Source organism: Lithobates pipiens, unplaced genomic scaffold, assembly GCF_037356315.1.
Source record: "Lithobates pipiens isolate NorthernLeopardFrog02 unplaced genomic scaffold, aLitPip1_a1.2 Scaffold_1, whole genome shotgun sequence".
NCBI lineage: Eukaryota > Metazoa > Chordata > Amphibia > Anura > Ranidae > Lithobates > Lithobates pipiens.
Window position 1 is genome coordinate 225,087,027 of NW_027507685.1, and position 24,444 is coordinate 225,111,470.

General features: G+C 45.6%; 1 protein-coding gene across 2 annotated transcripts in view; it reads right to left on the reverse strand.

The window, feature by feature from the left end:
• AGPAT1 (1-acylglycerol-3-phosphate O-acyltransferase 1) overlaps positions 1-24,444 on the reverse strand; it is a 125,910-nt gene that overhangs the window by 64,375 nt on the left and 37,091 nt on the right. For both annotated transcript variants that reach the window (XM_077483764.1, XM_077483770.1), the window contains one exon: positions 3,088-3,161. In XM_077483764.1, the coding sequence (XP_077339890.1) occupies positions 3,088-3,161 (74 nt within the window). The remainder of the gene's footprint in view (positions 1-3,087; positions 3,162-24,444) is intronic.

A 24,444-nucleotide genomic window follows, 5' to 3' on the forward strand; every position in this document is an offset into this window, starting at 1 on the left:
AGGAGACCAGCTGTGAAGTGAAGACACCTGTAACACCTAAAGCAGCTGTGGCTGCTTACAAAAAAAAAAAACCCACACATATACATTATATATATATACATTATATATATATATATATATATATATATATATATATATATATATACACACATACATACATACATATACATACATATACATACACACACACACACACACACACACACACACACACACACACACACAGAGATTTTTTCTGTAAAAGGTGAACTTACCGTTTAAATATATGGCGCAAGCTGGCACTGATCTTGACCTGCCTACCTGATCCGACACTTGTGGGTTGGGGCCGCGCATACCTGCAGCACGCTCTCTATGTGAATATACACATTGGGAGCTGATCTGCGGGTATTGTGGACTGGATGTGCGCCGGCAGCCGCCGATCATGCAGCACAGAGGCAGGACGGTGGTCTGCATATGTAAACATTCTGTCAGCAGGAAGGCCTGGATCCTATATTCCTGCAAAAGCAGGGACACAGATCCATGCCTTCACCTAGTAGAAGCACCTCCTCCTGTTAAAAAAAAAAAAAAAAAAAAACTGGCTAGGCACACAGTTGGCCTTTGATCGCCCCTGATATTAACCCTTCCCAGCCAGTGTCTTTAGTACAGAGACATTTTTTAGCACTGATCACTGCATTAGTGTCACTAGTCCCCAAAAAGCGTCAGTGTCAAAACGTCCACAGAGATATCGCAGTCCCGATATAAGCTACTGATTGCGCCATTACCAGCAAAAAAAAAAAAGAAAACACAACATAGTTTGTAGACACTATAACGTTTGTGTAAACCAATCAATATACGCTTATTGGGATTTTTTTTTATCAAAAATATATAGCAGAAAACATATTGGCCTAAATTGATGAAGAAATTCAATTTTTTTTCAATGTTTCTTATTAGATTGGTTCTATAGCAGAAAAGTAAAAAAATATATATACTTTTTTTTTTCAAAAATTTGTCTTTTTTTTGGTTATAGCACAAAAAAATATAAAAACACAAAAGAAAGCTCTATTTGTGAAAAAAAAAAAAAAAAAAAAGGAGGACATAAATTTTATTTGGGTACAGTGTTGCATTATTGCGCAATTGTCAGTTAAAGTAACGCAGTGCCGTATTGCAAAAAAAAATGCCCTGGTCATGAAGGGGGGGGGGGGGGGGAAATCTTACGGAGGTCAGGTGGTTACCGTCCCTGGAATGCATGTAGTCAATTAAAATTTTAATGGGGCTTTAAGATTATCAGGACAGGAGATGTAAAGCTGAACACGGGAAAGATGGGAGGCACATTTTCCAACACACAGCAGACTTCCCGTCCAGCAATTTCACAGCACAACTAATCGCAGCTGTTATTTAACTGCCTCCCACAGAAGACACTGGAATAAAGCCGCAAAACCAATTTCCATAAACATCAAACGACTAATTTCCAGTGCAGGTACCACGCAGTCATATTCATAAATGATTGGAACAGCTCTTCCAGCTTTGACAGACTAATATGATAATGTAGAATTACCAAGTGACACTGTGGGGTGGATTTACCAAAGGCAAATAGGCTGTGCACTTTGCAAGTGCAGTTGCCCCAGAGCTTAGTACATGAGGGGTATCTCTGTTGACTTCCATCAGCCAATCATGTTCAAGGAAATACGCTTTTTTTTTTTTCCTTGCATGTGACTGGGTATTCTTTGCAAAGTAAAGCATCTCATTTACTCTGGAGCAACTGTACTTGCAAAGTGCACAGTCCCATGTTTTTCATTATATATATATATATATATAAAAAAAAAAAAAAAAAAAATATATAAATAAATAAATAAATAAATAAATAAATATATATATATATATATATATATATATATATATATATATATTTTTTTTTTTTTTAATAACAAAAGATGTTACACTTACATGCTCTGCACAGTGGTTTTCCACAGAGCAGCCCAGATCCTTCTCTTCGCGGGTCCCATACTGGCACTCCTGGCTACTCCCCCCTCCCAGGTGCCCCTACAGAAAGCAGCTTGCTTCAGGGGCACCCAAGCAGGTGCGCTCCCGAGCCACGGCCCCCTCGTCTCCCGCCTGGCTCACTGGCTGCGATTGACAGCAGAGGGAGCCAATGGCTTCCATTGTTGCCAAAAGCCAATCAGAAGTGCATGTCCCAGGAGATGCAAGGCTCTTGTGGACATCGCTAGATCGAGAGGGGGCTCAGGTAAGTATGGGGGGGAAACAAATTTTTATACCTTCATGCAGAGTATGCATTAAGGTAAAAAAAACCTTGTGCCTTTACAACCACTTTAATAATTCCACCCCTGTAGATAAGCAGAGGGTACAAAGACACAAAGTAGTTCAGGGAAACGTCACCATCACAGTCTATAAACGCATAAGAAGCCAGGTGATGATTCAACTCACCAGGGAAAAGTTAACTTGTAATCTTGTTCTCAAACACACCCTATAAGTGCCTAATGGATACGGAAAATAAAGATTTCAGGTCTAATCTCTGCAGATTTGATGTAAACTTGGCAGTGGATCATTTTGGAAAGCGTGCAGAGTAAATATTTGGGAATGTTCAGGACAGCTTACCCTCTTCTCTGGTGAGATATGATGGTAATTCCTTTTCAGTTCATCATTATTTTGTAACCAATGTCTCTACAAAGTGTGTAATTTCTTTCTCCCCACTAATAAAATAATATTTTTATATATATACTGACATGCCATGTGATTATATTTATGGCAACCTTTAAGCATATTCATTTACAACTGTTTTCTTTATAGTAAATATTACTTCATGCGACACTTCCAAAAACTCCTGAAGAAGCTCTTCCGAGTGAAACATGTAGAGTAAGAAGTGGTTGTTACATGTCCACAGAAATATTGTGTGACTCTTCTAAATGTTTTTTGCGATTTTTATGAATTGTTTCAATAAAAATTTATATTTTTTCTAATTGATTGTCTATTCTATATTTTGGTACCTTTAAAAGTCTCGCCTGCCCTTTTTCTTTTTTGAATGGGATGTGGCACCAAAGTTTGATTCCCTGTCACCCAGTTGCTAATTAGTATAGGATGGTAATGTCTTACCTGTCACAGCGCTAGCCAATGGAGAAGCTGCTTTGACGACATTTGAGGTCATTACACGATGCTCAGCAGGAAACCTGTAGAGAAAAAAATAAAAAGGGGACAGGACATTTTTAGATGGAGGACAAGCATAAAATAAAACATTCCATATCTATAGAAACATATGGACACCCCAAAGCCCTTTGGTTTGCATATGATGCCAGATACAACTAGTACCAAACCTTTTCCAGTCCAGTTCATGACTGGCAGATGAGAAGGTTCCAGATCTCTTGGCACCCTAAGGGTCTATTCACATGAGGTGCATTGGGACTGCTATCAGTAGTCTTGCCCAGCACAGTTCCAACACAAGACAAGGCAACAAGCCGTGTTCTCCATTAAGCCAGTTCACATCACTATGCTTCAGCGCCATACTTTTTATTTTTATTTTTTTAGCACACACTAGGGTTGCCTCTTCATCCCTGGAAACCTGAACACATAAATTATACAGGTTCTGGGGCTAATCTAATGCAGATAAGGCACCAAGTGAGTTTAATTACCACATTGATCAGCCACAGAAACACGTGTTTGGTGTTAAAGGGATGCGGTGGCAAGCCTACGCAACACACTGGTGTGTACTGGCAAGAGCGGGAAGCAAGCTTTTTGCCTTGTCTTGCTTTGGGGCTGTGCTCTCCATGGCTGCCCATCACAGTCCTAACACACTGGTGTGAACAGGCATTAAACCATGCAATGCGCTGCTTATCGTGCTTCGGCATAACTGCCCTCAAAATGCATTCTAATGCAGCTAGTGGTGTAAACCAGCCTTCAAAAAGGTGACTACAGAGTGGGGCAGCTACTCCAGGACCTGTGATGAGGAGGCTCCACCATGACTGCATTATTTAGGTGTTTGGGTGGGGTAGAGAAGGGTAAAAATTCCTCAGTTAATTTTTCCAGTCTATGTCCTGTTGGGGAGATTTCCATACCTTGGAAAAGGTGTATAAATCAGCAGGCCTGGAAATGGGGGGTGGGGCAGAGGACGGAGCACGTGGGACACCTAAACTTATGGTGTGCGCCAAAATACCATTAGCCTATCACAGCGAATTGAAGATGCTAAATATGAAGTTAACAGTGCCGAAGGAAGAAATGCTCTGGAATCAGTGTGCAGATAAGATGGCCCTGCATTTTTATTAGTGGGGAAAAAAAAAAAAAAAAAAAAAAAAAAAAAAGGGAAGTTGATTTGCCGAAGTCGGCGGGAGGAACACGCACCCCTCTCCCACGTCAGCAGGAGGAACACGCGCCGCTGTCAGCAGGAGGAACACGCGCCGCTCTGCCGCTGTCAGCAGGAGGAACACGTGCCGCTGTCAGAAGGAGGAACACGCGCCGCTCTGCCGCTGTCAGCAGGAGGAACACGTGCCGCTGTCAGAAGGAGGAACACGCGCCGCTCTGCCGCTGTCAGCAGGAGGAACACGCGCCGCTCTGCCGCTGTCAGCAGGAGGAACACGCGCCGCTCTGCCGCTGTCAGCAGGAGGAACAAACGCCGCTCTGCCGCTGTCAGCAGGAGGAACAAACGCCGCTCTGCCGCTGTCAGCAGGAGGAACAAACGCCGCTCTGCCGCTGTCAGCAGGAGGAACACGCGCCGCTCTGCCGCTGTCAGCAGGAGGAACACGCGCCGCTCTGCCGCTGTCAGCAGGAGGAACACGCGCCGCTCTGCCGCTGTCAGCAGGAGGAACACGCGCCGCTCTGCCGCTGTCAGCAGGAGGAACACGCGCCGCTCTGCCGCTGTCAGCAGGAGGAACACGCGCCGCTGTCAGAAGGAGGAACACGCGCCGCTCTGCCGCTGTCAGCAGGAGGAACACGCGCCGCTCTGCCGCTGTCAGCAGGAGGAACACGCGCCGCTCTGCCGCTGTCAGCAGGAGGAACACGCGCCGCTCTGCCGCTGTCAGCAGGAGGAACACGCGCCGCTCTGCCGCTGTCAGCAGGAGGAACACGCGCCGCTCTGCCGCTGTCAGCAGGAGGAACACGCGCCGCTCTGCCGCTGTCAGCAGGAGGAACACGCGCCGCTCTGCCGCTGTCAGCAGGAGGAACACGCGCCGCTCTGCGGCTGTCAGCAGTAGGAACACGCGCCGCTCTGCCGCTGTCAGCAGGAGGAACACGCGCCGCTCTGCCGCTGTCAGCAGGAGGAACAATGCGCCGCTCTGCCGCTGTCAGCAGGAGGAACAAACGCCGCTCTGCCACTTTCAGTGAGAGGAACACGCGCCGCTCTGCCACTGTCAGCGGGAGGAACAAATGCCACACTGCTGGTGTCAGTGGGAGGGGAATAAAGGGCTGCATTGGTGTCAGTAAATTGCACTCATTAATGGCTTCAAATATACCCTGAACTGTAGTAATCAATGTCTCACACAGGCAGCCAATGTTGGTGATCAAAGCCCTCCTAGGTCTGGGATATGATCGTCACCATCAGAAGCCCAAGCCCTTTCTTACCACTACTATATGGGCACTTCTGCTATTCAGCCAGTCCTCGCACTGCCCAGCGGGACCATCCTGCTAAAAGGCGACTCTCATGAGATATCATACATTCCTACAAGTTTATTATTTCGGCGCTTCATGGTACGGTGCTCATCAACTTCCTGTTGCAGGAACACAACAGGAAATGAGGGGCAATCTCTACAATGTAAGACAATTCTCCTTCTCCTTGTCACCAGGACAGGCAAGCTCATTGGAAGACTTACCCTCACTTTTTGTTGGTGACAACGCTAAAATGAAGGATTTCCTCTCACTTTCTTTCTTGACATGGAGCAAAAAGCACATATAGAGGGAGATTCCACACACAGGCAATTCAAAATGTACAAAAGTTTCTAAGGCTGGCCATACACCAGTAGAACGTTAAATGTTTGTTTTGGGAACGTTCGCTTCATTTTCTCATCATGGGGTTCAAATTGATGTTCGTTTTCGATTGTAGTGATGTAAAAGTTTAAAAGGAGCAAGAAAGAAAATCATTTGTTTGAATTTTATTTTCCCCAACAGCGTGTTGTTTTTATTTGGGAAATAACATTCATTCCAAGATCGAATGTTAAGAGCAAATCGAATGTCATTCATCAAGTATGTACGATGAATTATTCAAATGTGTGATGAGATTTTTCATATGAACAATCGTAGGAAAATCTACAAATATGACAGATTAACACTTCCATACTCTATCCAAAGCTAAAAAACAAAAGAAAATCGGATATTTCTGTCCATTTTTAATGATGGCTTTTTGTCTAGTTGTCTTCACACACACCGGAAGAAGATAAGAGGATAGCGATTCCTCGCCGCTGTCATGTGATCGGTCCGGAGTGAGTGAGTGCGATTGTGCAATCTGGAGATGTGCCAGTTTAACGCAGATAAACAAAATATAGATTTCCGAGTTCTCCTCACCACCCCAGACAAGGCATGAGGATGTCATCATCAGGAATGTACAGGATGTATCTACATTCTACATTCCTCATTGGAAGCAAAACACATCTCAGCTGTCATTTTCTTGATGTACACTATATTACCAAAAGTATTGGGACGCCTGCATTTACACCCACATGAACTTTAATGACATCCCAGTCTTAGTCTGTAGGGTTCAATATTGAGTTGGCCCACCCTTTGCAGCTATAAAAGCTTCAAATCTTCTGGGAAGGCGGTCCACAAGGTTTAGGAGGGTGTCTTCTTCCAGAAGAGCATTTGTGAGGTCAGGCATTGATGTGGATGAGAAGGCCTGGCTTGTGGTCTCCACTCCAATTCATCCCAAAGGTGTTGTATCGGGTTGAGGTCAGGACTCTGTGTAGACCAGTCAAGTTCCTTCACCCCAAACTCACTCATCCGTGTCTTTATGGGCCTTGCTTTGTGCACTGGTGCGCAGTCACGTTGGAACAGGAAGTGGCCATCCCCAAACTGTTCCCACTAAGTTGGGAGCATGAAATTGTCCAAAATGTCTCGGTATGCCGATGCCTTAAGTGTTCCCTTCACTGGAACCAAGGGGCCAAGCCCAACCCTTGAAAGTCCTAGGCCCCCTGCGCCCCCCCCCCCCCCCCCCCCCACACACACCATAATCCGCTCTCTACCAAATGATCAGGACCATAGCACAAAGAAAGGTCCATAAAGACATAGTAGAGCGAGTTCGGTGTGGAAGAAATTGACTGGCCTGCACAGAGTCCTGACCTCAACCCGATCGAACACCTTAGGGATGAATTAGAGCAGAGACTGCGAGCCGGGCCTTCTCATACATCTCAGTGCCTGACCTCACAAATGTGCTTCTGGAGGAATGGTCAAACATTCTGAAACCTTGTAGACAGCCTTCCCAGAAGAGTTGAAGCTGTGGTGTATAATAAATATAAAAATGTATATATAATTTATTATACATACATTATATATATATATACACATACATACAATAAAAGTGCAAGTAAGCCCCCCCCCCCCCCTATAGTTTTCAGCCAAGGAAGCTGCCATCTTTGCCTCTATTTAATCTACAACTGGCATGATGCTGCACATGTGATCAGTTATGACACCAGCCATTGGATGGTTTGACAGTTTGGGTGAGAGCACAACCAATGGGAGTGTGGCGCCCCATGGCTGGCCTCAGCAGGAGTGGCCCCCCCATGTCATCCTTTAGGTTCCCTGGAGCAAAATCTCACTTCAGAACTACAATAGGAACAAAGAGAAATTGAACCTTAAAAGCGGTAGTCAGGCGGTAGTCAGGCAGAGGGCAAAGGACTGGTGTCCAGTATTGTTTGTGGTCTCCCTGATGCTGATCTTTCCCCAATAGAGATTCAGCACGTCTTGTTTGGCACTGTGACTGGCATTGGAGGCAGACAGATCGTCCATAACACAGACAGGAAGAGTTTGTCCCAACATAGCACCACATAGTGACAGCTGAGTAACTAATAACCCAATTCCCCGACAGCACACAACAGGTGTGACCACACGGCCGTTCATTCTATAAGCTCGGCGGATTGGATATCCATCTTCTAACCATTACATTGTGTTCTGCCTGCGGCCTGCCTGGCTTAATTCGCTGTTATTACTCCAAGCATTCCCGTCTCCCCTTACCCTCATATTTTTCCCCACGACTGATCTCTTTGTCTACGCTCAGTTTTCATTAACTGCCCCCCCCCCCCGCCCGCCATCATTGACAGAGACCTCACACCCCCTCGCCGTTTTGCAGCTGCTGACGTCTTTTCCAGTCCTGTTTACTTGACAGTTCTGTGCAGACGCACACACAATCCCAAAGAACCAGCAAACCCTTCATTGTTACTGTACAACTGCTCTCTTGTGATGAGGCCTTGCTAATGTCCAGGCCACACCATACTCTGATACATGGACAGCCATAATCCAGATCACACCATACTCATTCCTGGAAAGCCATAACCCAACACCATACTCCTACCTGGACAACCATACCCCACACCATACTCCTACCTGGACAACCATACCCCACACCATACTCCTACCTGGACAACCATACCCCACACCATACTCCTACCTGGACAACCATACCCCACACCATACTCCTACCTGGACAACCATACCCCACACCATACTCCTACCTGGACAACCATACCCCACACCATACTCCTACCTGGACAACCATACCCCACACCATACTCCTACCTGGACAACCATACCCCACACCATACTCCTACCTGGACAACCATACCCCACACCATACTCCTACCTGGACAACCATACCCCACACCATACTCCTACCTGGACAACCATACCCCACACCATACTCCTACCTGGACAACCATACCCCACACCATACTCCTACCTGGACAACCATACCCCACACCATACTCATACCTGGACAGCCATAATCCACACAATACTCATACCTGGACAACCATACCCCACACCATACTCATACCTGGACAACCATATCCCACACCATACTCCTACCTGGACAACCATACCCCACACCATACTCATACCTGGACAGCCATAATCCACACAATACTCATACCTGGACAGCAATAATTCAGGCCACACCATACTCCGATATAGGGCAACCATAATCTAGGTCACACCATACTCAAAAATTCCTGGACAGCCATAATCCCCAAACCTCCTATTAGGAGAAATCTGAAAGCTCAGATGGAGGAATAGGAGGAGGACATGGCACAAACAGTACTCAACATTGAGTCACGTTTTAGAAGAAAGCTGTGCTTTGGCCATTTAGAGCCAATTCACACCAGTGTGTTAAAACTCAACTCCAGGGGGACCACACTGCAAGGGTTAATTGCTCATTTAGGTCTAGGGGGCATAAAATAATTACTTATCCGATCCCCTACGCTGCTAGACCAGCCCCCGTAGTGTCTTCTCCCCCATGCTCCAGCTGTCTAAGGCCTAACGCCACCAAGACCAATGCAGGGTCAGTAGCCTCCCCTGGAGCATGGAGGAGCACCGTCTGCCATAGGAGTGGAGGATCAGTTAAAGGGGTTGTAAAGGATCGTTTTTATTTTCTAAATAGGTTCCTTTAGGCTCGGTTCACACAGGGGGCGACACGAGGCGACACGACTTGCCGTGCCGCGACCCCAGCGGCGACTTGCAAATGACTTCTGTATAGAAGTCAATGCAAGTCGCCCGAGGTCGCCCAAAAGTAGTACAGGAACCTTTTTTCTAAGTCGGAGCGACTCGAGTCGCTCCTTTTAGAACGGTTCCGTAGTACAGAACGGGGGCAACTTGTCAGGTCGCGGCACGGCAAGTCGTGTCGCCTCGTGTCGCCCCCTGTGTGAACCGAGCCTAAAGCTAGTGCATTGTTGGTTCACTTACCCTTTCCTTTGATTTCCCTTCTAAATGTTTTTTTTCTTTGTCTGAATTTCTCACTTCCTGTTCCTCCTAATTTTCCCTAATACTTAGTTAGGCCTTGATAATTAATGTCCAGAAACAAATGCCGAACCTCAAGTTATCTTTCATCTCTTTAATGTTGCTCGGGTAGAACTCCACCACTAAAAAAGGTTTCCCACCCCTGCCCTAGACATAACAAGCATTTAACCCTTGCACTGGGGGGCCCTACTGGAGCAGATTTTGTCTTATTCCTGGAGCTGGACTCTTGTATGTTCTCCCCGTTTTTTCTGTTTTGCAGGGAGAACATAAACTTCACATAGATGGAGTTTCTGGTGGGAATCTAAAACCCCAATGGTGCAAGGCCACAGTAACAAACACCTGCTGCCTTGTCTGTGACAGGGACAGATGGTTCAGTCTCTCCTAGTTCCATGAGGCTTGATGGGCCCCCAACTGTAGCCTACCTGTAACATAGTAAGGATTCTGGGGTCTCCACTGGTACAAAGCCTCCGATTCCTATATCTTCAAGGGGTCAATTAAAACATTTGGAAGGTCCATATTTAGTCCACCACTTGTTGAGCCCTATGCTACATAAGCACCCATCAGCGTGGAATGCTACTAAACCTAGGACCTTGCATTCACATACATAATATTTATTGTGGCATTGGGACCCTGTGCTACCTGGAATATTGCTGGTTTACACCAGATTTTGGAGAGAAAGGCATGCCTGAACAGCAGTGCTGACCAGAGAGCCAGGTGGCTCTGTATTTTTCAATTTATTTCATTATTGCTTTGTGGGAGAAACCCCTGCGTGGGAATGCTGGATGGATGGTTTTTGTTTTACTTCAATAAACATGGGCCAAAAAAGCCCTTAAACTGCAGACTCAGCTCACTAGTAAGCTCTACACTGAAGCTAAATAACCCCCAATACCACAAGTGGTGGAGAATGCGGGCATGACAGAAGAGTTCCAGATCCTCGCATACCAAAAACAGTGAGTAGCAAGAAACTGTGCAGCAATGCTGTGAGGATCAGCTAATATGAACCAGTGGAGTCTGCATGTGAAAGTGTGTTGCTTGCAAGTCTTAAAGAGACAGTACGTAAAATTTTCCTGTGTTAAAAGGAACTGTGTTAAAAAGTGTTGTGTGCCTGACTACAGAGATGGGGCGCTCAAAATGCAAAAAGGAAGCAATGTATGCCGAGATGAGACAGAACCCTGTGGCTGGAGGGGTTGTTATCGACAGAACAAGCCCCAGACTGGTGCAAGATGCACTTGGCCGCACCGGAGCAAAGGGAAAAGCAAAGCAAGCCATCACTTAGTACAAAAAATGAGCAGATGGGTGCAGTTGCCCATGGCAACAAAGCATAAATCCGTACAGCTGACTTCATACGGCCTATGTTGCCTTCTGAACACGTTGAAGTCTTTTTGGCTGAATTTGTGATTGCTTCCTCCCAAGGGTGGCCCAGAATCTGCTGGGCTGAATTGGTGCAACCTTTTCTGATGCAAGAGTACCAAGAGGTGTACCGCTGGATGGGTTATAACCGAGATGACTACGACAGTTTCCTGGGAGCAATCCAATCTAGAGAGCACTGGAAAAATTCAGCAGGGAGGATGTGTTCTCCCATAGCAACCGGAGAAATTGTTTGCAGAAAGTAGGAGCTACAGCCGAGACGTGCTCAAATTCTGAGTGAAATGGTCAGCCCAGAGAAGAGGGCACAGTTTTCAGCATCCTGCAAGGGGTATGACCATGTGTGTGTGTCTGCTGTTACCCCTGGCAACAGGAAACCTGTTTGGCCTGCAGGGGATGTTGGAAAATCCAAGAAGGATGCAATGTTGCCCCGTGTCCATGTGGGGGCATTAGCTTGTGATAGCACAGCAAAGAAGGCACACCGCCCTCAATTGAAGCTTTCCACACCTGTCAACTGGAATGGTAAGACCGTTACAAATGTGAGAGAGACTGGTCATGGAACTATTCCCAGTGAAGTGGGAGTAAGTCCAGTGAGAAAATCAGCTTTCAGAGACTTGCTGCAAATTAATACCCTGTCTAGTAGCAAAGCACAGTTTAAAGCTAAACCTGCAGCAAGCTTGAGGACTGTTAGGGACTTGTCCCCATGCAATGCTCTTTGTAGCAAAGGCAAGGGTTAAATCTAAACCTAATGATGTGGTGAGTACTAACAATTCTGAAAATGGTGATACATTTCCCTCTATGTTGGTGTTTAAAAGGGAAAACGGTTCTGTGCAAAGGACAGGGCTGATTCAGCAGAGTGATGAAGTTTATATGTCAGGGGTGACCACTGAAAGATAGATGATATGTGCCATTGCCCCTAGAAACCATGGCAAGCACAACAGGGTTGTCCCTGGAGACCTCCCAGAAGCTCATGGTGTCTGAGCTTGAGGTTTTCCCAGGATGACTGCGTACCCACCCCGGCGGGTGAGAGAGTGTTTTATAAAGAAAAAAAGTGATGTAATAAATATCCTACAGGCTCAAGCTGGTAATGAGCTGGGGCAGCCTATGAGAGTCAGGAATGATAATGAGTAGGGATGAGCTCAGGTGTGTTCGCACGGAACACGTGCAGAGCCCGCCAGGAAGTTGGTGCAACTCTGCGCTAATCACAGGCAGTGAGACATTTCCCGATCTCTGTGATTAGTTCAGCGCTGCGCCGACTTCCTGGCGGGCTCTGCACGTGTTCCATGCGAACACACCTGAGCTCATCCTTAATAATGCGGAATGTATTTCTGATGTAGGTTTTCCCATGGCAACCACAGGCAGTGCCGCAGAGTTGTCCCTGGAAATCTCACGAGGACTCCGTGTGTTGGAGCTGGAGGGGCTCCAGGGCAGCTCTCATACTGCTCAAGTGGAACACAATGGGAAAAAAGCTCAAATGACGGAGCATGAATTATCACATTCTGATGTGGTTGACAGGGACTGGTGCAGGATGCCTGCTGCTAAACCAGTCTGTCCACCTGTGTCTCCATGGACAGAGGGAGCAGTACTACGGAGTGCTGGAGACTGGAATAGTCTAGCCATAAAAGGTGTTAGCGTGGTGGAAAGAAATTTATGAAGGTAATAGTAAGGTGGACACTATTGCTGCTGTGACAAATGGGAGAGGCTGCAGGGCCAGTAGACACGGGTGCGTTGACTTTTGCAGAAGTCAACTCTTTCAAATTGGAAAAATCTCAAAAGGGCGCATACAAAGCAGCGGTTTTGTCCACAGCAAAAGAGATGAGTAATGTTGAGTGTCAGGATGGTAGGATAATGGATAAAGACTGAGCCCACGTACACACGGTCGGATTTAGTCTGACGGATTGTGTCCGAAACTGTTGCATACACACGGTCGGGCCAAGTTGCCGAAAAATCCGATCTTTCAGAACGTGATGACGTAATTTCGTTACGATGGGACTACATTCAGGCTAGTAGCCAATAGCTTTGATGTAGGAATTTGATCTGAGCATGCGTGGCACTTGGTCCGATCAAAATGCTCTACACATGTTTGGATTAGGTCCGTCCGGCCCAGTTGGTCGGGAAATATTTCCAACATGTTGGAAATTTGGATCGGACGGAGATTCGGACGGAATCAGTCCGATGCATACCACACACAGTCGGATTACCTGACGACGCGGTCCGATAAGACTCATTCCAACAGACTCTCCGACCGTGTGTACAAGGGCTAAGAAGGGCTCAGCGTTGCTGAAAATGAGAGGATGAGTGTGACCGATGCGTTTTGCAGCACTCATGGGGAGCTGCAAGTTTTGTCAGTTGCCTCTGAGGTGGAGGTCTCCGAGTCTCTCAGCCTCTCAAGCATTAGCAAATGAGCCCCTCCATGTCGTTAGTAAGGAAAAAGTCCCTAGAGTTCTGTGTTTAGATGTGGCATGTCTAGAAATAACGGAGATGTTGTTGAGTCGGTAACAATCTTTCCGCTGTACACCTGCATGTGTCCACCGCAGATGGGCGACTTGGTACTGCGTAGTACCAATCAGTGGAGACACGTGGTACAGGCGATGTTAAGCAATGTTGATCAAAATTGGTTCCTGCAATGTTGGTTAATTTTGTGGAAAGCGGTGTCACAGTTCTCTGCGAGAGCTTCCAGCCGCAGTTGTGTGTGGAAGGCGCTCAGGGGAACTGCTAGAGCAGGGATATGCAATTAGCGGACCTCCAGCTGTTGCAAAACTACAAGTCCCATCATGCCTCTGCTGCTTGTGGCTGTCAGAGTCTTGCTATGCCTCATGGGCGTTGTAGTTCTGCAACAGCTGGAGGTCCGCTAATTGCATATCCCTGTGCTAGAGGAATCAGAAACGATAGACATAGTGGAAGTCTCTCCATATGGTGTGATGAGGTGAATTCCTGCTGGTGCGGTCCGAGGTGCAGCTGAGCAGTGGTTGGTACATGGTGCGTGTGCCGTCTCACCCCGCTGGACCTCATGTAAAGAGAGGGCCCGGAACAGACGCAATAGTAGTGGGAATTCAATCCATCACTCGCAGGGAGGTGCAGGTTGAGGTACCAATGGGCACAGAAATGATTAAAGATATTGGTGGCGAAAAATGTACGTTGGTAGGACAGTCGTTATTGGAGTGTTGGATAATAGGGGGCAATGTGAAACTGCGCGAATGTCCCATAGGGAATAACTGCCTGCCTGTAGATGGTCCCTCCATAGACACTGTCCTAGCAAACAAGGTGAAAAAAAGTCCTGATGACAATGATAATATTGAGTTGAATAACAGTTGGAACATTGCTATGGAGGTTAAACAGAAGGATGTGGTCTCAGATGGTTTGGTTGCCAAGGGTAACCACACAGGGGTTAGTGAAACTGGGAAATGGATGTTGTTGGTCAGTGTTGCGTCGGGTAGAGCGAGGGGTCAGTCCCTGGCAGGTTTCATGGAAGTGGGTCCCCAACAGTCCCGGGAGGGTAGGTCTATGGGAAAAATAAAGAAATGTGAGGATCCCGTGGGCAGAAGGTAGAAGGGATAGAGAGGTCACTGGGAGCCCACGGTTCAGGAAGAAGTACTGGTGGAAGCGCACCAGGAAGAAGATGTGGGTGGAGTGGCCCTTTTATCAAAAAGGTTGGGCAGATTAACACTCCTGCTGCTGATAGTTGGCACAGAGGTGCCAAGGTGAAGTGCTGGTGGAAACATACCTGGAAAAAGAAATGGGCCTATGCAGCTAATGGCTGGCACAGAGGTGTCCCATTCATAGTAACGGGTTTATGTGTTCCTCCCTCCGGTTCAAAATAAAGGGGGGGAGGATATGTGGAATTGGGACCCTGTGCTACCTGGAATATTGCTGGTTTACACCAGATTTTGGAGAGAAAGGCACGCTGATTGCACAGCTGTGTGCTGGGCTATTTAGTTGTGACCTGGCTATGGCTCAGGGCCTCACCCAACAGACAGGATGTCTGTGCATGGGAGTCAGGTGGACTCCCATTCCTCTACAGGAGTCAGGGACTGCATGGGTGCAGCCAGAGCATGCATGTCTGCAGGAGGGAGACTAGCCTGTGACAGAGAAGCAAGGCGCGGATCAGGAGTAAGCTAGGAGAGAGTTTAACTCGAGGAAACCCTTTTGTTCTAAGGAGCAGACCTGAAGCCTAGGCTACAGGCCTGAAGCAGCCGTGTGGCAATAACGCAAGCCAGGAAGCTGCAAGAGAGAGAGTGTCACCAGAGGTACAGTGTGGGTACCAAACAGGGACACAGTTACAGGGTCAAGAGGGCCGAGGTCAACACCTGAACAGCAGTGCTGACCAGAGAGCCAGGTGGCTCGGTATTTTTCAATTTATTTCATTATTGCTTTGTGGAAGAAACCCCTGCGTGGGAATGCTGGATGGATGGTTTTTGTTTTACTTCAATAAACATGGGCCAAAAAAAGCCCTTAAACTGCAGACTCAGCTCACTGGTAAGCGCTATAACTGAAGCTAAATAACCCCCAAAACCACTAATTTATATATATATATATATATATATATATATATATATATATATATATATTATTTATTTTTACACACACCTTGTTGTATCGGTGAAAGCAATAAGAAGCAATTGGGACAATTTCCCCCTGACACACCGGTTTCTCAGAATCTGGGTTATTCATGAGAAGCCGCAGAGAGTCCTGGGTGAACCTGCAGCTGCGATCTGTCATTATCCTCCTGCGGGGATCAGAAAAGCTTTAAAGATTGAGAGACATGCAAACCAGGATTCACACATCAAACAAACAATCTGCACACATCAAAATAAGGAGTGACATCGGAGCCCTGCCATACTGGGCTTCACCATGGAAATAGTCTGCAAGAAGAACTGTCTGTGTCACCCACAGTGAGACTAATGCTTTTATTTTCTAACCTGTTTCAGAAGCACAGGAGGTATATATATATATATATATATATATATATATATATATATATATATATATATATATATATATATATATATATATATATATATATATATGGGAGCATTCAATTTAGACAAAAATAAATGAACAGGTCTGCCTTGGTTCATATTTGCCTGAACCCCACAGTCACATTGTGGGAACAGCCCACTGCAAAGGATCATCGTTTATCTGCCCAGAGTTGGGCTTTAAGTAAACATATACAAGCCTCTTGTGTTTGGACAATAATTATTTTGGTGCACTGTAAAAAGTGGTAAGATTTTACTGATAGTTCAGATTTAAAAAAACTAATAATAATAATATTACTATTTTTACAGACATGTTCTAATTCAGTGCTCAATATTACAGATATTGATGGTCAGTAGTACACAAAATGGTCAAAATGTAAAATCCTGCTATCGAGCCTAAAGATTGAGAGAAATATCTAAAAGGGAGGAGAAAAAATATTTTTATCCCCTGCTGATTTTGTACGTTTGCCCACTGACATAGAAATGATCAGTCTATAATTTTAATGGTAAAATTGTTTATTTTAAACAGTGAGAGACAGAATAAATAAAATATCCATAAAAACGCATTTCAAAAAAGTTATAAATTGATTTGCATTTTAATGAGTGAAATAAGTATCTGATCCCCTATCAATCAGCAGGATTTCTGGATCCCAGGTGTCTTCTATACAGGCAACAAGCTGAGATTAGGAGCACTCTCTAAGGCTGGATTCACACCTATGCATTTTTAGTGCCTTTTGCAGATTGGCACTACAGAACATATTCCATAGGAAACAATGTTAAATGGACTGTAGTGCAAATCTGCAAAATGCAAAAAGCACTAAAACTGCCATAGATGTGAATCCAGCATTAAAGGGAATGCTGCTAATCTCAGTTTTTTTTTTTATACAGGTAACAAAGACACCTGTCCACAGAAGCAATAAATCAGATTCCAATTTCTCCACCACGGCCAAGACCAAAGAGCTGTCCAAGGATGTCAGGGACAAGATTGTAGACCTACAAAAGGCTGGAATGGGTTACAAGACCTTCGCCAAGCATCTTCAGTGAGAGGGTGACCACAGTTGGTGCGATTATTCACAAATGGAAAAAAATAAAAAAAACAATTACCATCACCATCAGTTGGGGGCTCCAAGCAAGATCTCACCCCCTTGAGTTTCAATGATCATGAAAAACGATGAGGAATCAGCCCAGAACTACACGGGAGAATATAGTCAATGATCTAAAGACAGCTAGGACCATAGCTACCAAGAAAACTTAGTAAGAGACTACGCCGTAAAGGACTGAAATGCTGCAGCACCTGCAAGGTCCTCCTGCTCAAGAAAGCACATTTACAGGCCCCTCTGAAGTTTGCTAATGAAGATATGAATGATTCAGAGGAGAACTGGGGGAAAGTGTTGTGGTCAGGGGAGACCAAAAAGCAATCTTCTTGGCATCAACTCAACTCACCGCGTTTGGAGGAGGAGGAATGCTGCCTACAACCCCAAGAACACCATCCCCACCGTCAAACATGGGAGGTGGAAACATTATGCTAAGGGGAAAGGACAACTTCACCAACAGGGACGATGGACAGGGCCATGTACCATCAAATCTTGGGCAAGAACCTCCTTCCATCAGCCAGGGCATTAAAAATGGGTCCTGGATGAGTATTCCAGAATGACCCAAAACACTAAGCCAAGGTAACATAGGAGTGGCTCAAGAAGAAGCACATTAAGGTCCTGGAGTGGCCTAGCAAAGCATCCCTAAAAGATCAACAAAACGGTTATATGGAACCTAGTTGTGACAACTATGCGATCAGAAAGACATGCTGGTGTCGGAAATCCCATGCCAGCCATTATAACCAGCAGTTCTATATAACCTATGGCCGCAGGTTTTGACACCCCCAGGGTTGATTGGCAAACGATTAGCCCACATCCATATTTCATTAAATTGAGGAGTATGGGATACGTATTGTGTGATTTGATTTAAACAAGATGAAATGATGGACGTCAACATGCTCCTGTCAGCAGGATAAACAGTGCTGCCAGGACGGTGAGGCTTCATGTACACAGCTGCTGGTAAACAGACGTCTAGGGGCCATACACACTATACAATTTTCTTTAGATTTATTTTCTTTCGATTTACCAAAACCACATAATAATATGAGGTTAAACAGCTTCAATTTGTATGCAATCAGACAAGCCCTTGCACTACACGGTTTTGGTAAAGGATTTCCTTTATGGTCTGATAAAGGAAATCAAACAACAAAAGTTGTATAGTGTGTATCCAGCTTTAGGAGCAGTCGAGCGTGTTTTTTTTTTTTTCCCGCTGCCCCTGAACTCTCCTCAATGTTATCTTATCAGTACATGTACACAGGGTTCTTTATAGTGGTTTCTAGGTAGTTGAGTTTAGAAGCATTTTTTGGAAAGCAGGACGGGTGTTCAGAGGCATTTGAAAGGCCAAATACCTGTAAAGGCTCTTTGTACATTTTTTTTTTGCACTGTCCACCTTTGGGTTAATAAATTATAAAATGAATAAGTCGCTTCCGAGTACTAAGCTGAGGCTTATTCCTAGAGAGGTTGCTGCATTGTGTTACCAGTGTCTATATGCTCTGTATAAGCTCCTTATAACTCTGTATGCAATTGCACTGTGTGTTAGTCATAAGAGTGCTCAGCCTATTGCATTAGGGTGCGCACCTCAAAGCTCAGCACACATGCGCAGTAGAGCAGTGGATGGTGTTAGGGCAGAGGACGGCGCCAGTGGGGCAGAGATAGGAGGTTAGCCATTTTTTATTTGTATTTTATTTTGATATTACTTTAAGATAAAATAAGATAAAATAAGATAAAAAAAATAAAATAAAAATTTACGAGATCTTTTTCATTTTTTTTTTTTTACAATTTGCTAGGAAACCTTCTTTTGAGGGTCTTTGGTACAATAGCATAGAAAGGGACTGAGAGCAGAGATTCCCCAGTCCATTTTGCTGTAGCCTCAGCTGCCATAAGGGGGTGGGGGTGCACCCAGGCACATCCGGCACACCCTGTGTGCAAGCCTATGGTATTAGTGGATTGCATGCAGATTAAGCATCACAGCGTAAATTAGATCTTCTTAGCCAGATTTCTGTATATATGTGTGTGTGTGTGGTCGCCTAGCAGGCCAGTCAAAGGACAAGTTACTTGGTGGTGGCATGCTATCATAAGTCATGTATCTGGTGTGCATGGGCAGTGGAAAGAGGGGTTAACACAAGGATTCTAGTTTGCAGAGTAGTTTTAAGAATCCCAGAAGTGTACCAATTCCTAGACCACTCCCCTATCCTTAAGAGTACACCAGATTGCATGGAAGGGCTCATTCATGCTAGCAGTTGGGGGGGGGGGTAAATTCCCATGGTTGAGATGCGTTTTTACCTCCCACCAACTGCTTGCTTGCAATGGGTTGCGGGGTTAAAGCAGATGGTCAGGAGCTGATATTCCACCTCCTGTCAAATGCTCTCTGAAGATCAATCTAAATGCACAGAACTCTTCAGAGATCAAAGCATGTGTGAATGAGCCCTAAGATTTATATCTGCCTGTATATGCCCATTGCCCAACCAGCTAGATTTGGGTTAAGTCTCCGTCTAGTGGTGGCCAGAAATATTGTAGGCTGTGATAAATCCAAAAAAATAAAAAAAAAATATAAAAAACACACAACACAGTTAGACTTACCGGTGAAGCTATTTCTATAAGTCTTTCAGGACAGCAACTTGGAGAGAGCATAGCTCCACCTCTTCACAGGAAACACTGTGTGGCAATGCCCCCTTTTAAAAAGCAGCTGCTTACACCATGTCGTTAGTTGTTACCAAGAAATCCTCTGACATGCTGGAAGATATAAGCAGACAATTACCAAACCCCACAATTATATTTTACATTTGATAACCTAGGGAGGGAAGTAGGCTGCTGTCCTGAAAGGCTCGTAGAATACAGTCACCGGTAAGTCTAACCAATTCTCCCTTCGCCTTTCAGGACAGCACCTTGGAGAGGATAACTGAGAAACTTACTTCAGGGTGGGACTACTGCCTGTAAAGGATTGGTCCGAGGCTGATAGTAGAGCCAACCGGTAGTGCCTTATGAAGGTCAAAAACTGGGCCATGTGGCAGCCTTGCAGATTTGCTCAGGAGATGCCCCGGCCCTTTCTGCCCATGATGCCGCCACTGCTCGGGTAGAATGAGGCAAGACTCCTTCTGGAGGTTCCAGACCTAAAAGAGATGTATGCCTCTTTAATGGCTTGTTTTAGCCATCTTCCAAGGGTACTTTTGGAAGCCTTACGCCCTTGGTGAGTACCTTCCATTAGGACAAAGAGGGAAGATGATTTCCCAACTTCCTTCGTTATCTCCAGATATTTTAGAAGGCATCTCCTTTCATCAAGAGTATGGAAGGCTTCTTCTCCTGGCCCTGAAGGTAAAGGACAAAAAGGTAGGGACAATGATCTCCTTTGTACGGTGAAAGACTGAGGCTGGATCTGTCCTTAAGACTACGCGGTAGACATCTCATAAAGGTTCTTTAATTGAAAGTGCTTGTATCATGGTAATTCTGCGGGCAGATGTTACTGCTACCAGTTGAATAGTTTTAAGTTTCAAAAATTTTAATGAAGATTCTTCTATAGGTTCAAACGGAGACCTAGTGAGACCCTGAAGAACTAAAGATAAATCCCATGTATAAGACAAATGAAAGTCCCATTTGTGGGCTAATGCATCTACTCCGAGAGCTTGATCCAGCATCTGAAGAGAGAAGGCGGCCAGTGTTTTTGTATTGTCTTGTTTTGCAAAGATGTCCACCTGAGAGCAACCCCAACTTTCATTGATCGTTTCAAATAACTCCTGGTTTAAAGACCACTCGGCTTCTCTTATTTCCCTCTTGCTGAGGAGGTCTGCCAGGGTGTTCTTCGTACCTTTTTAGATGAACTGCGGATAGAAAGGTCAAATTGTACTCTGCCCATCTTACGATTTGATGAGCTAGCTCCATCAAGGTTCTGCTTTTTGTACCCCCTTGCTTTGTTAAATATAATACTGCCGTCATGTTGTCCGACAGTATTTGGACATGTTTTTTCACTAGAACTCCCTTGAAGGAGAGAAGGCTTAGGTGAATAACCTTCAACTCTCTCCAATTCGATGATCTCACCTCTGGCTTGGACCAAACCCCTGGAGTGGTTTGTTCTTCTAGGTGAGCTCCCCACCCCCATGCGCTGGCACCTGTGGTCAGCCTCTGTGTTACCGGAAAGGTCCAAAGAAGCCGAGAGGTTTCTTTGGTCTCTCCACCAGAGAAACCTTTTTGATCTTGACCCTATGCTGAACTTCTTCCACAGAGGTTCCTGGTAAGACCAATTCATCAGAATATCTGCCTGCGGCGGACAGGCATGAAACCTGGCCCACTGTACCAAGGGAATTGCCACTGTCAACAATCCCAGAGCGAACATGGCTTATCTTACAGAAATCTCTGGAGTTGGATGAGTGCTCTCAGGGCTGACTGCATTTTATCCTGGGGCAGACATATTCTCTGTTCTAACTAATCTATTTCATACCCCAGAAACCTTACCCATTGGGATGGTATTAGATTTGACTTCTGAAGGTTGAGAAGCCAGCCCAAACTCTTTAGATGTGCTTGGGTATTTGTAGATTGACCTCTACTTGATCCCTTGAGTCGAACAGTAGCAGTTCGTACAAGTAGGGCACTATTGGGGTCCCCTCCAGTCTCAGGGACACCAAAGCTTCTGCCATCACTTTCATGAATACTCTGGGGAGGAGGAGGAAATGGCAAAAGGGCAGAGCCCGGAACTGCAGATGCCAGTCCCCCCCCCTCCGACTGACTGCAAGACGCAGGGATTTTTGTGATGGGGGTGCTATTGGCATATGGAGATAGGCATCCCTCAAATCGATGGAAGCCATGTAGCATCTGGGGGTTAGTAAATTCCTCACAGAGAAAATTTTATCCATCCTGAATTTTTTTTGTATTTTACGGATTGGTTCAGAACCTTCAAATTGAGAATCAGGCGGAACTTTCCTGATGTTTTTTTTTTACCAGAAAAATATGGCAGTAAAACTTTCCCCTCCTGATCTTTCGGAACCTGGGAAATGACCTTCTGTTGCACCAGTTCTTGTAAACGACTTCATGGCGAGAGCCTTCTCCCGATCCCTTGGTAGGTTTGTGATGTAAAACCGATTTGGGGACATTTGTGAAAATTCTAGTTCATATCCCCGTTTGAACCCGAATGAATGGACTTCTTGTCTTTTCCCAAGCTGGTAAGAAGTCCTGTAGTCTCCCGCCTTTTTTTTTTTTAAGGGGTTTAATCGGGGGGGGGGGGAATTCCAGGTTCTTTTCTGTGTCTGGTCTTTTTCCTTATTGGTTTGTTGAAAAGGACGAAAGTTTTTCCTTTACTGCACCGCCTTCTTTTTCTGTGGGAAAGCTTTCTTTTTATCTGCTGTCCTGTCAAGGACAGTTTCCAGTTATGGACCGAACATCAGATCTCCTGAAAAGGGAATTCTGCACAGTTTTAAAATCCCTTGACCAGGTCTTGCGGAGTTAACTAGCGCGGAGGATCTGGTCGACATCCTGATAGATTCTGCTGATGCATCTGCCATATATTTGACTGCTTTCAGCAGAGTAGGGATCTTTCTTGGAGGTACCTGCTACCACATGGTTTTTAAGTTGATCTAGCCAACATTCCATGTTCCTAGCCACAACCGTAGCTGCCATTGTGGGTTTAAGATGGGCTACTGAAGAGAGCCTGGGATTCGTTCCTAGCCAATCTGCCCTCTTGTCCATAGCATCTTTAAGAATACCCATATCCTCGAAAGCCAGATCAGGCTTTTTAGATACTTGTGAAAAGGCGGCATTATTTATTTTTTTATTATTCCAAACCAATTCTTTGTTTTCCTCAAAAGGAAACCTTCTTTTGAGGGCTTTGGAAAAGAACTGACCTTTTTCTGGATCCTTCCATTCCTTTTAATGGTGTCTGTTAGAACTTTATGAAGAGGGAAGACTATGTCGAACTTCCTCCAGTCCCTGGTACATTTTGTCATGTACTGACAGCTGGGTTTTTTCTTCCTGAATCTTCAAAGTGGTATAGAATGCGTTGAGTAATTCGCCCACCTATTCAAGCAATAATTTATACCTAGATGATCTTGTTTCTTCTTCCACCTCCTCATCCTCAGAATCAATGGTTGAAGGGGGAATGATTTCCCTTTCCTCCTCAGGCTCACTTTCCACTTGCCTGGAAGTGGACGGAGGGAGACTGGACTGAGAGCTCTGTTCTTGGCTGGAACTTTGGCCCATGTATTTTCACAAGGGAACGTACTGTCCCTAGGGTCTCTTCTATTTCTTTCCTTACAGAAGACACAAGTTCTTTACACTCCTGTGTAGACTCTTCTCTTACTAAATCCGCAATGTAGGATCTGCACAGTGGTTTGGGCCAAGAGTCCCTTAAGGGGTTTTTGCACGAGGGGCATTTTCTCCCTGTTCTCTCTGATTTGGCAGTGGCTTTCTGAAACAACAGTAAACAGAACAACCCCCAGGTCTTTATTTAGGGCTATGACTTCTAACAGTACCCACAGCCAACACCCGAAATGCCCAGAGTCTCTCTCCTTGCTGAGCTGCTATTAGAACATTTACACTATAGCAGACAGCTGCAGGACCCGTCACACAAGAGAAAAAACACCCAGTGAAAGAAAAGGAAAGAGGTGCCACTGCACCTTGCCTACCTGGGCACCTGCATCCACTATAACTGCTGACGAATGAGTCTCCTCCATTGTAAACCGCCGCCTGTGGGCTTTAAATGTCTCTTTCAAGTCCCGGACAGAGGACCCATCCCTTCCTCCTGCGTTCCAAAAGCTGGAACTAAACCCTGCTACACCCCGCCGGAAGTCTCCGCCCACCGGAACTGACGTCACCCGCCATCCGGGATTCAACGACGCCATGCAGAGACCTGGCATGGACACTCTGAGCACGCCCGCGGCCCCCACAAACACTCCTGGCAGACGACCTCCAGCAGAGCATTAATCCTGTGAGCCTGCAAAGGGACACCAGAGCACCCCCTCTCCTGCGGGAAGAAGCTGGGCTGGTCTAAGCACCAAAAACTATGAAGGTACTGTCAAAAGCCCCTCCTTGGAGAGAGCGCAGCCCCTCTGGTTCCGTGGCGGAGGAAACATTAAAACTGACGGCATGGTGGAAGCAGCTGCTTTTAAAAGGGG